This window comes from Anolis sagrei, chromosome 7 (assembly GCF_037176765.1).
Source record: "Anolis sagrei isolate rAnoSag1 chromosome 7, rAnoSag1.mat, whole genome shotgun sequence".
NCBI classification, from domain to species: domain Eukaryota; kingdom Metazoa; phylum Chordata; class Lepidosauria; order Squamata; family Dactyloidae; genus Anolis; species Anolis sagrei.
Window position 1 is genome coordinate 32,961,484 of NC_090027.1, and position 12,378 is coordinate 32,973,861.

General features: G+C 42.0%; 1 protein-coding gene and 1 long non-coding RNA gene across 2 annotated transcripts in view; one reads left to right on the plus strand and one right to left on the minus strand.

The window, feature by feature from the left end:
• The first annotated feature begins 8,097 nt into the window (after positions 1-8,097).
• Positions 8,098-8,433, plus strand: LOC137097515 (uncharacterized). The gene is made up of 2 exons (XR_010910246.1): positions 8,098-8,194; positions 8,326-8,433. It is a non-coding gene; the product is annotated as an uncharacterized lncRNA (long non-coding RNA).
• ST14 (ST14 transmembrane serine protease matriptase) overlaps positions 8,280-12,378 on the minus strand; it is a 69,412-nt gene continuing 65,313 nt past the window's right edge. Inside the window, exon 19 of the mRNA XM_060787227.2 lies at positions 8,280-11,346. Within this exon, the coding sequence (XP_060643210.2) occupies positions 11,185-11,346 (162 nt within the window). The 3' untranslated portion in view covers positions 8,280-11,184. The remainder of the gene's footprint in view (positions 11,347-12,378) is intronic.

Below are 12,378 nucleotides of genomic sequence, written 5' to 3' on the forward strand. Positions count from 1 at the left end.
AATTGTATCCTTGGTTTGCTTCTGATATTGTAGATAAATAAATAAATCTATATAAATAAAAATGTAATGTTCAAGGTATTGTCAAAGGATTTCATGGCCGAAATCACTGGGTTGTTGTAGGTTTTTTTGGGCTATATGGCCATGTTCTAGAGGCATTCTCTCCTGACGTTTCGCCTGCATCTATGGCAAGCATCCTCAGAGGTAGTGAGGTCTATTGGAATTAGGACAACGGGTTTATATATCTGTGGAATGGCTGGGGTGGAGCAAAGAGCTCTTCTCTGCTGGAGCTAGGTGTGAATGTTTCAGCTGACCACCTTCATTAGCATTTGAAGGCCTGGCTGAGCCTGGGAAAATCTTTTGTTCCTCTCACCTCTGCAGGAGTCTCCCGTGTACCATGCAGCTGTGGACAAGTCTACATAGGGACCACCAAACGCAGCGTTGCCCAAACACGAATCAAGGAACATGAAAGGCACTGCAGACTACTTCAACCAGAGAAGTCAGCCATAGCAGAGCACCTGATGAACCAACCTGGACACAGCATGTTATTTGAGAACACAGAAATGCTGGACCACTCTCACAACCACCATGTCAGACTACACAGAGAAGCCATTGAAATCCACAAGCATATGGGCTATATGGCCATGTTCTAGAGGCATTCTCTCCTGACATTTCGCCTGCATCTATGGCAAGCATCCTCAGAGATAGTGAGGTCTGTTGGAACTAGTAAAAAGGGTTTATATATCTGTGGAATGACCAGGGTGAGACAAAGGACTCTTGTCTGCTGGAGCTAGGTGTGAATGTTATGCTAATCAAGGTGGTCAGTTGAAATCAAAACAATTGATTTTGTAGTTTGGGAGTATTAGTTGATGAGATTTATAGTTTACTTACACTCAAAGAGCATTCTGAACTCCACTAATGGTGGAATTGAACCAAATGTGGAACACAGGACTCCCATAACTAACAGAAAACACTAGAAGGGCTTGGTGGGCATTGACCTTGAGTTTGGGAGTTGTAGTTCACCTACATCCAGAGAGCACTGTGGACTCAAACAATGATGGATCTGGACCAAACTTGGCACGAATATTCCATATGCCCAAATATGAACACAGGTGGAGTTTGTGGGAAATAGACCTTTTGGGAGTTATAGTTACTGGGATTTATAGTTCACCTACAATCAAAGATCATTCTGAATCCCACCAACGACAGAATTGGGACAAACTTCCCACACAGAACCCCCATGTGGGCCACAGCAACGCGTGGCAGGGGACGGCTAGTCTATATAAATAAAAATGTAATGTTTGTTTGTGGGATTAAAATAACTCAAAAACTGCTGGACGAATTGACACAAAATTTGGACACAATACACCTATCAGGCCAACGAGTCACCATCACTCAAAACAATTGTTTTTGTAGTTTGGGAGTATTAGTTGATGAGATTTATAGTTTACTTACATACAATCAAAGAGCATTTTGAACCCCACCAATGACAGAATTGGGACAAACTTCCCACACAGAACCCCCATGACCAACCCCCATGACCAGTCCAACTCCCTTCACCAAGGCAAAAAAAATGTAATCAAAGCCCTCCTGTCAAAGAGCCATCCAACCATAGATATAGATAGATATATACAATTGACACACACACACTCTCACACACATAGTATCATAGATTTGAAAGTGACCCCTAAAGAAGGACAATTATGTTGTATGTTCCAGAGTAAGCAAACCAGACAACCTCCACATCAACACTGACAAAGAAACAGCAATAAATATTGTTTACCCACAAGCATAAAGAAATTACATATATTAGAAACCAACACTTTCTCATTACTTTATTTTCCAGATCACGAGACTGGGCCACAGAAACGCGTGACAGATGACAGCTACTAAATAAATAAATATACCTTAAATTGCTTATATTGATTCCACTTGAGATCCTAAGCAGGGGATGATGAGGATGATGAGGATGTTGACGACAACGATGCAGTAGGTGGGGGAAGGATAGGCTATAGGGCAAGGGAATGAAGAGGAGGAAAAAATAGATGAAGGAAGAGTGATTGGTTGCCTGAAGCCCTTATTTTTATGCAGGTAAGATGAACCTTGGAGGAAAGAATAGTAAAGATAACAGCGGAGTGAGGAAAACCAAGCCAGGCAATGGAAGATCTCTGCAACAAGATCCCATACAAGTGAGAACCGGAAAACATAGATTTTTGTACACTAAAAACATACATACATAAATGTTCACTACATCCTCATATCAATGTAGGCTCTGAGCTGAAGAGCAATGAGGTGTTATCTACATTTGCAAAAACACCTTCACGAAATTACTTTTATCTGCAATGAAACCTTGGACACGTCTGTTATTTACATGCCTAAAACTCTTTTAAGAATGTTTAATAACCCTGAAAGTGGGTTGCTTGCAGATGGGAGATGCCAACATAATGAAAACACACCATCCCCAAAGCGAAACAGATCAAGACATCTGGTTGTAGAAAGCGTTCGTATCCACTCCCTGAGCCTGGTTATCAAAACTGGCTGCGTAGGATGAAGATGGTGTGGATTGGCCAGAATGTTTATATGCACATACATTGGGAACAGTGACCACTATGCCATGTGTGTGAAGAGAACTATGGGGAATGAGGAGTAATATCCCAATAATGGATCACAGGCCAAACTCCTGGTGTGGCACAAAGTAAGCTATGAGCCCTAACAGGTTGCCTAGAGAATTCTTTCAAGAACAATACCAAAGCAGCTAAATAGTGTTGTTGAAATCAAAGTGTATCACCCTGTTTGTGACACATCAAACACTGCAGAAGGGCGTATTTGCTACCTCCTTCTACAATGACTCAACTGCTTATTTCATTGTTCTCTTCCTGCATCTGATGGCCATTTAATGACTGGAGGGCAGTCAAGAAGCTTCCAACTATGTTGAGATAATTGGGTGATCAGTGGTGCCATCCTTTCATTCCACTACAGAATCTTTGGGTGAGAGTATACAACCCTGCTGTATGCCTTTCCCAATCTTGAACCAGTCTGTTGTTCCATGGTCAGTTCTTACTGTTGCTACTTGATTATTATATAGATTCCTCAGGAGACAGACAAGGTGGCTTGGCCTCCTCATACCACCAAGAACTTGCCACAATTTATTATGATCCACACAGTCAAAGGCTGTAGAATAGTCAATAAAACAGAAATAGACGTTTTTCTGAAACTCCCTGCCTTTCTCCTTTATCCAGCATACAGATATTGGCAATTTGGTCATTTGGAAGAGGGGCTTTTATTTTTTGTCGTGTCAGGGCAACCAGTCAATTGTATTACATTTCTAACAGAACAAAACAAACAAACAAACAAACAGACAAAATACAAAAATTGCGAGTTTGGTAGTTGATTAAATGTCCTTTTACCAGTAGCTGGCCACTTGGAGTGCCTCTGGTGTTGTCGCAAGAAGGTCCTCCACTGTGCATGTAGCGGGGCTCAGGTTGCATCGCAGCTGGTGGTAAGTGGTTTGCTCCTCTCCACACTCGCATGTCGTGGATTCCACTTTGTGGCCCCATTTCTTGAGGTTGGCTCTGCATCTCTGTTCAGCACCTTCCAAGTCGCCCAGTTTTCTGTGTGCCCAGGAGGGAATCTCTCATTTGGTATCAGCCATTGGTTGAGGTTCTGGGTTTGAGCCTGCCACTTTTGGACTCTCGCTTGCTGAGCTGTTCCAGCGAGTGTCTCTGTAGATCTTAGAAAACTATTTCTAGATTTAAGTCATTGACGTGCTGGTTGATACACAAACAGGGGATGAGCTGGAGATGTCTCTGCCTTGGTCCTTCCACTATTGGCTGCTACTTCCTGGCGGATGTCAGGTGTTGCAATACCGGCTAAGCAATGTAATTTCTCCAGTGATGTAGGGTGCAGACACCCCGTGATAATGCGGTATGTCTCATTAAGAGCCACATCCACTGTTTTAGTGTAGTGAGATGTGTTCCACACCAGGCATGCGTACTCAGCAGCAGAGTAGCATAGCGCAAGGGCAGATGTCTTCACTGTGTCTGGTTGTGATCCCCAGGTTGTGCCAGTCAGCTTTCATATGATATTGTTTCTAGCACCCACTTTTTGCTTGATGTTTAGGCAGTGCTTCTTGTAGGTAAGAGCACGGTCCAGAGTGACTCCCAGGTATTTGGGTGCACTACAATGCTCCAGTGGGATTCCTTCCCAGGTGATCCTCAGAGCTCGGGATGCTTGTCTGTTCTTGAGATGAAAGGCACATGTCTGTGTTTTGGATGGGTTGGGGATCAGCTGGTTTTCCCTGTAGGAAGAGGGGCTGACCAAGGGCAAGATGGATGGGTGGATGGGTGGATGGAAGCCAGTCCATGAAGTGACTGGCTTAACTCTGAAGGAGCTGGGGGTGGTAAGGGCTGACAGGGAGCTCTGGCATGGGCTGCTCCAGGAGGTCACGAAGAGTCAGAAGTGACTGAACAAATAAACAACAACAACAACAATCTTTGGGAGGTCCTGGGAGATGCCATCATCATTAGGCACACAGTTATCAGAACATAGGTGGATACTTCTCTGCCGTCCATGTCTGATGTGTTTATTTATGTTTCTTGTATTTTATTTTATTTTTGTATTTTATTGTTGTATTCTTATGTTGTACATTTGCATTGTTGTACTGCTGGGCTTGGCCTCATGTAAGCTGCCCTGAGTCCCCTTGGGGAAATGGTGGCAGGGTATAAATAAAGTATTATTATTATTATTATTATTATTATTATTATTATTATTCTCCAAAGATTGCATTGGCAAATGACCCTTATTAGGAGTAATGTCTCCTGTTTGAAAGTTGGAAAGCTCTTCTTTTTGGATAGACAGAACAAGATGCTACCCGCAGAATCATATACAGTGGGCCCTTTGTATCTGCTGGGGTTTGGTTACAGAACCCCCTATGGATGCCAGGCTCTTTGGACATTCAAGTCTCCCATTATACATAATGGTGTAATAAAATAATGTCCCTCGTATAAAATGGCAAAATCAAAGTTTACATTTTGGAATTGAAAATATATAGACATTTTCAAGCAATGGGTGGTTGGATCCATGGATACAGAATCCATGGAGAAGAAGGGTTGGCTCTATTTGGGGTGCGGGCCTCCATAAATACAGGAATGTGTGCATCATGTAATTTGGGAATATGGCTAGATTAACTAAAATCTATGCTTCCCTTTGGTATTTTGGTACAAAAGAAAAGTGTTAAGAACTACTTCCTAATTGTCCAGCTTGCATTATCATTGATTTTGAAGTCCACACTTAGTTTCAGCTTCCTAGTGTTGGGAACTGGCACTAAAATTTGGGTACAATTGTTTCTTTCTGAAACTAACCAAGGGGTGGTAGCCAATGCCTCAAGAACTTGACTAACTTTGGTCTTGATGTGTAGATATAGAAGCAGACCTGACAATTCACTCTATGCATAATGAAAAAAATGAAATTTGCATCTCCTTTGTACAAGAATTTGACTGTTTTAGAGCTTTATGGAATTGCAGTGCCATCTGCTGGGAGGGAAACTCCATATTTTGTATGACTTCCCAAGCCTACAAAACAGTGGTCTTTATCGGGCCACTGAGAAATGAACCAAATACACCACCCAAACTTCTCAAGTTCCACTGGATTCACCATCAACTCAAGCAGAGATGTTGAAAATCATAAACTTAAAATGCTGATGTTAAGAGTTACGGGCCTACAAGACATGGATTCATCTGCATTCTCCATCATACCTTCACCAGTAACTAAGGACTTCATTGCATGTAGTGTTATCTCCATCGTCTCTCCATTTTAACATTCTGCCATGGAGGCCATCGCATTATTTATTTATTATTTATTTTATTTCCGGTAATTCTATCCCGTTCCTTCTCAACCCCGAAGGGGGACTCCGGATGGCTTACATTTGGCAGCAATTCGATGCCACTACATATAAAAGTAATTTAATAACAATTAAAACAATCAGTAAAACATTAATTAAAACAGTAAAAAAACAGTATTAATAGCCATATCATCATTCCAGTCAATTCCATATCCAATTCCATGTCCAAAGTGCTATCTATGTCTGTTGTCCAAAAGCCTGGTCCCAAAACCACGACTTCAATTTCTTCCTAAATGACTGGAGGGATGGAGCTGATCTTACCTTAGTGGGAAGTAAGTTCCACAGGCAGGGGGCCACAGCCGAGAAGGTCCTGTCTCTCATCCCCGCCAAACATATTTGTGACGCTGGTGGGAGCAAGAGCAGGGCCTCCTCAGATGATCTTAAAATGCAAGGCGGGACATAGAGGGAGATGCATTCAGACAAGTAAGTTGGGCCAGAACCGTATGACACACGGCCACTTCTGGTGACTGCCCATGGGAATCCATGGACTGAAAACTGACTTAATAAAGCAAGGAGAAAACAGGGACAACACAGAAAAGGACATAGGATGGTGTCATATGTTCTGCAGTTGATGATTGGTGATGGAAGGGTGAGAGCAAAGTATAAATATGTGAGGGGAAGTCATAGGGAGACTTGTATTCTGCTGCCCTGGAGACTAGGACGCGAAACAATGGCTTCAAACTACAGAAAAGAAGATTGCAGCTGAACATGAGGGTCAGGCTGCCACACAGCAGGTTAATCACTAGCAGCAATAAACCACTGCCAACCAGAAGGTGGCAAGTTCAAAGCCCAAGTCAGGGTTGAGCTCCTGACTGTTAATAGCCCAGCTTACTGTTCACCTAAGCAGTTCAAAAACAGCTGTGCTGTGAGTAGAGAAATTAGGGACTGCTTAAAGTGGGGAGGTTAATGTATGACATCATAAAAATGCTGGAGATCAAAGAGCAAGGAGGAAATACTACGATCAAAAGGCTCGGCGTCAAAGTGGATGAAGCAAAGGCTCCCCCCTGTGGTCGGAATCGAGCAACCTCCAGGATCCAAAGTTGGAAAAACTGCTGAATGACCACTATCATTCCTTGTATGTTAAAAAACTTCATCGAATGTTTGCTGTGTATGTGTGCATTGTGATCCACCTTGAGTCCCCTTTGGGATGAGAAGGGCGAAATATAAATACTGTAAATAAATAAATAAATAAGAACTTCCTAACTGTGAGAGCTGTTTAGCAGTGGAACTCTCTGCCTTGGAGTGTAGTGAAATCTCCTTCTTTGGATGGTAGCATGACTTCCCTCCAGGGAAGTCATGCTCCCCCTCTATTCTGCCTTGGTTAAACCACACCTGGAATACTGTGTCCGATTCTGGGCACCACAATTGAAGAGAGATGTTGACAAGCTGGAATGTGTCCAGAGGACACAAGCCCTATGAGGAGTGGCTTAAAGAGCTGGGAATATTTAGCCTGAAGAAGAGAAGGCTGAGAGGAGACATGATAGCCATGTATAAGTATGTGAGGAGAAGTCACAGGTAGGAGGGAGCAAGCGTGTTTTCTGCTGCCCTGGATACTGCGAGGCAATGGAACAATGGCTTCAAACTACAAGAAAGGAGATTCCATCTGAACATTAGGAAGAACTTCCTGACTGTGAGAGCTGATCAGCAGTGGAACTCTCTGCCCCAGAGTGTGGTGGAGGCTCCTTCTTTGGAGGTGTTTAAACAGAGGCTGGATGGCCATCTGTCGGGGGTGCTTTGAATGCGATTTTCCTGCTTCTTGACAGAGGGTTGGACTGCATGGCCCACGAGGTCTCTTCCAACTCTAGGATTCTATGATTCGACTCAGGCCATTGTTTTCCCCTTTCCCATTATCAACTGAGTCCCAAAATGAATTATAAAAATCCAAGTTTAATACGAGAAGGGCGGGGAGGATAATCACCAAACATCTCAATTTCGTTCAACATTTTCAAAAAGGGGGGAATGGGGTGAAATCAAGGCTGGCTCCATTTCCATTGATCCAGATTATTTACATTTTTTTTTAAAAAAAAGATACAGTATATACATACACAGTAGGAAATCAAATCAGTTCAACCCAGCTGAAACAATCTTGCCATACATATTTAAAATAAAACAGATACATTACGGGAGGGATCTGTGCATTCTTGTGGCTGCATTGGTGACCAATGCAGACCACAATGAAGTCTTCCTAAAAATCATTACACATACTTAAAAGCACACAAATATGGACAAGCATTTTGCATAGCACTCCTTTTCAATTTGGCTTCATTTTCTCAGATCGACCACATAGACCAGGCATGGGCAAACTTGGGGCCTCCAGGTGTTTTGGACTTCAACTCCCACCATTCCTAACAGCCGGTAGGCTGTTAGGAATGGTGGGAGTTGAAGTCCAAAACACCTGGAGGCCCCAAGTTTGCCCATGCCTGGCATAGACCAACACTATAGAAAATACCAAAAAAATATACAAATTTGCCAAGTATGACTGCAAAGATTTGTAGAAAGAGTATTTCATGCTTATGGAAAAGTAAACATTGCAAAAATAGAGAGAGAATAAATCATCATGAGACACAACAGAATAACTGTTAAGGCATCCTGAAATAGTTTTTCTTTCTCTGTACATATCTCATTGTTTCCCTGCCCGAAATCAAGCACACTTTAGCATATGTATTAAAGAAATATCATCACACCTCTTTTGTTTTCCATACCAGGAGGTGCGAAAAGTTGTATTACGGTGAGAAACTTCGACAATAAATAGCTTTTTCTAGTGGTACAGATATTCTACACCGCACAACAAAGCTCTCCCTTTTAGCCACCTTTCCCAAAACAACATCCTTCAGATGTGCTAGTGATCCCATAAGCGCGAGGATGATGGGAGATGTAGTACTAAGTAGAATGCTAAGTTGGGAAGGCAGCCTCACAGTATAATATCGACGTTCATGAAAGAACCAAGTCAGATACAAAAGAACAATACACAACACATTCCCCTACATTAAACAAGATCGAACACGTAAGGCACATTGTGGCAATGCCAATCTGACCCACAATGGGGCAGAAATCAATGTATTTGTACATAACACACATATATACATACACACATCACATATACATACGTTCACACCTACTCTACTTATATCCATTCCATTTCAAGGAGAGATAAAAGGGAGCAGCGGGATGAATTAAAAGTGCAGCCAGTATCTCATTGTTATTTCTCTATCTTCCTATATGCAACTTGGAGCCATCCAGCTCCTGCTGAACCGCAACTCTCATCAACTCTAGGTTGGGAAATCTTGGGAAATCAGTTGCAACCTGCACCATTTCACTCTAAACAAGCTCAGAAAAGCTTCAACGAGTCAACAAAGCGGTCGGCCATTGCAACTCCAAATATTGTATTGTTGAAGGCTTTCATGAGTGGAATCAATGGGTTGTTGTAGGCTTTTTCAGGCTATATGGCCATGTTCTAGAGGTATTCTCTCCTGACGTTTCGCCTGCGTCTATGGCAAGCATCCTCACTACCTCTGGGGATGCTTGCCATAGATGCAGGCAAAATGTCAGGAGAGAATGCCTCTAGAACATGTAGCCCAAAAAAACCTGCAACACTCCAAATATTGCTTGCTCAAGGGGATATTCAGGATTTAAGTCTACTAAAGCAAGAGCGGACACATTTGAGCTCTTCAGACGTTTGGACTGCAAATCCCAATCTGTCACGGGCTGCTGGGAGGCATATCCCAAACCTCAGGAGCTGAGATTAAGAGGACAATCATTGTTCTGGGAGGGTGAAAAAAATCAATTGAGTCAGAAATGATTGAATACCAAAACCTTATTTGCTGCCTCCCCTTTTCTTCAGTCAACCTGAACTTTCGCATAAAAGTTTGATCAGCTATCTTAAACTGGAGGGCCTTTTAGAACACCTGAAACCCAGAGGAGCACATACATTTAAATTGCCATACAATTAAATAAGCCATAAGGCACAGAGTGGGAAAAGTCTCATCTTTGGTTCACGTTTTTCACCCAAAGGGCCTTCTTCTGGAGTTTACACCATTCATACTCAAGATGGTCCTGCCGGCTGAAGATGATGGGTCTTCCAGTCCAATACATTCAGAGGGTGCTTAGCAGAGGACGTTTGGGTCACAGACAATATAAAAGCTAGAGGTTTTTGCTAAGGGGTATATAAGGACAGCAGTTGTCTTCCAGGTTGCTTTGGAAAGTGACACCAACATGGAAGAGCAAAGATGTTTTTGGAAACTAGGAATGTTTTAGCAAGTTGGAGGACTCTGGGATTTGCAGGTTGCTGAGCTATTTGGCACGACCTGCTAGAGGAGATCAGTATACCTCCTTGAACTGCAGCATGCAAACTCTCTAGCAGAACATTCTTAGTACCTGTCCAAACTACACATCCCAAGGAACCAGAGCAAAGGAAAGAGTGAATTAATTTACACTCTTTTGACTGAAGCTATTTCTGTGCACCTACTAATCAAAATATATTTTGGAGGTCTGGGTGGTAGGATTCATGTAAGTCCTAATCGCAATAGACAGGCCCACAAAAGCAACCCTAAATATTGGCATCTCTCCTTATAGATAGGCCAAGATTAAAATACGGTTCATCCAGTGAAGGATTCTGATAAGCCACTTCCCTGTAATATTCAGTGAGGAAAGGGAAATTAGACAACTCTTCCTTTCTACATGCCATTTTGGAAAATTCACAGGAAATAAAGTATAAAAAGAACAGATCCCTGATTAATCATAATGTCACACTTCATTCCATCCAGTCTCCAAAACCCGCACTTTGATTTTCACACAGCTGACCACAGTAGGCACTGAAGGAAAGGCATCGGTGTCCATTTTCATATTCCAAGGAGCCATCAAATGAGTTGTGTGTTTGCCTCGTGAAGCCAGCAAAGAAGTAGGGTATAAGCAGGGACCCTCTTGTCCTGTCTTCTTTATTCCTTGTAGATTTCAAACCCACCTGGAAATTGGCTCAGATTTTTAAAAAATCAGTTAGTCTCTGAAAACCAGGCAAGTGGAAACCATTAGTTTTTAAAAGCTGGCAACTGCCCACCCGAAGGACCTTGTCTAGTTCATCCAGACATGTCATTTTTCTTGTTTTTCTTTAAAAGGCTTTTATACTAAAATGAATGAGGAGGAGGTGATAATCAGGTGAAGAAGATACGCAGAGCTCCTTTCACATCACAAGGGGATGTCCACAAATTGTCAGCTTGACAGAACCAAGATTTTTTTTAAAAAGAAGAAGAAAAAGCAGAGGTATGTGACGCGTCTCGATGTTGATGACAACCCTACACGCCTGTTGTTTCTTTGATCCAGTTTTTGATCTTGGAGACTCGAGTATAAATTCCTGGTTTGTTCCGTCGGGCGCAGCCAGTCCCAAAGCTGACTATGCCGGCCAGAAACATCCTGTCGTTGGACTCTACGCTGGTCAGGGGTCCACCAGAATCTCCCTGGAAGGAGAAAAGGGATGGGTTAACAGATAGCCAATTGCCACCTTTTCACCTGCTGCTATTTCAAAGGAGGAAGAGAGGGACAGAAGGAGGAAGGAAGGAAGTCCTCTCCATGCACTTCTGGTCCAGAGTTCTCAGGATGAAAACAATTCAGTGCTGAGCTGAAAAGTCCCCCCTGCCACACTCTGCTGTATGCATTGAAAAAAGGTCCATACTTTTAAAAGAATGGGAATATGCTTGGAAGACTAAACTAAAGTTCACAAGAGCCATCAACATAATAGAGAACTGGTATAAAGTGTTTTATCGATGGCATCTGACGCCGGTCCAACTCTCCAAGTTTAACGGAAAACACAACAGCCTATGTTGGAAGTGTAGGAAGGAGACCGGAACTTATTATCATTTGTTTTGGAGCTGTTAGAAGATCAAAAAATGTTGGATATTGGTTCATAAACACACACAAAACATTATTAAAACAAAATTCGACATGAAACATGAGTACTATCTGTTGAATATAACAAATCTTGACCAAAAGAAAAATGAGAAAAAAAATCTTCTTTTATTTGTCAGCAGCTGCAAGAATACTAATTGCACAAAAATGGAAAATTAAAGAAATTCCTTCCAATGAGGACTGGATTAAGAAAATAGTAGAATTTATGGACTTGGATAGACTCTCTTATCTACTAAAGGAACAGAGTAAGGAAAAGCAAATAAACTGGAACCAATTAAAAGAATACTTAAGAGAGAAAAAATCAAACTTAATATATAATATTATGTACTATGAGTCAAACTGAATAATGGGTGAATGAGACCACAAGATGATTTACATAATTTAATGATGGTACCTCTGTGGACCGAACTGGAAGCCATCTATTTTTTATTAACTTTTTTTCTTTTTCTCTTTCCTTAATTTTCTTTTTATACTTGTGCTTTGATCCCCCCTATTTTTATCCCCCTGCCCATACCCTTCCTCCCCCTCCATTCCCCTTTCACTCTCTTAATTTCCTACTTTCCTATCACTTCGATTGTTCTCCC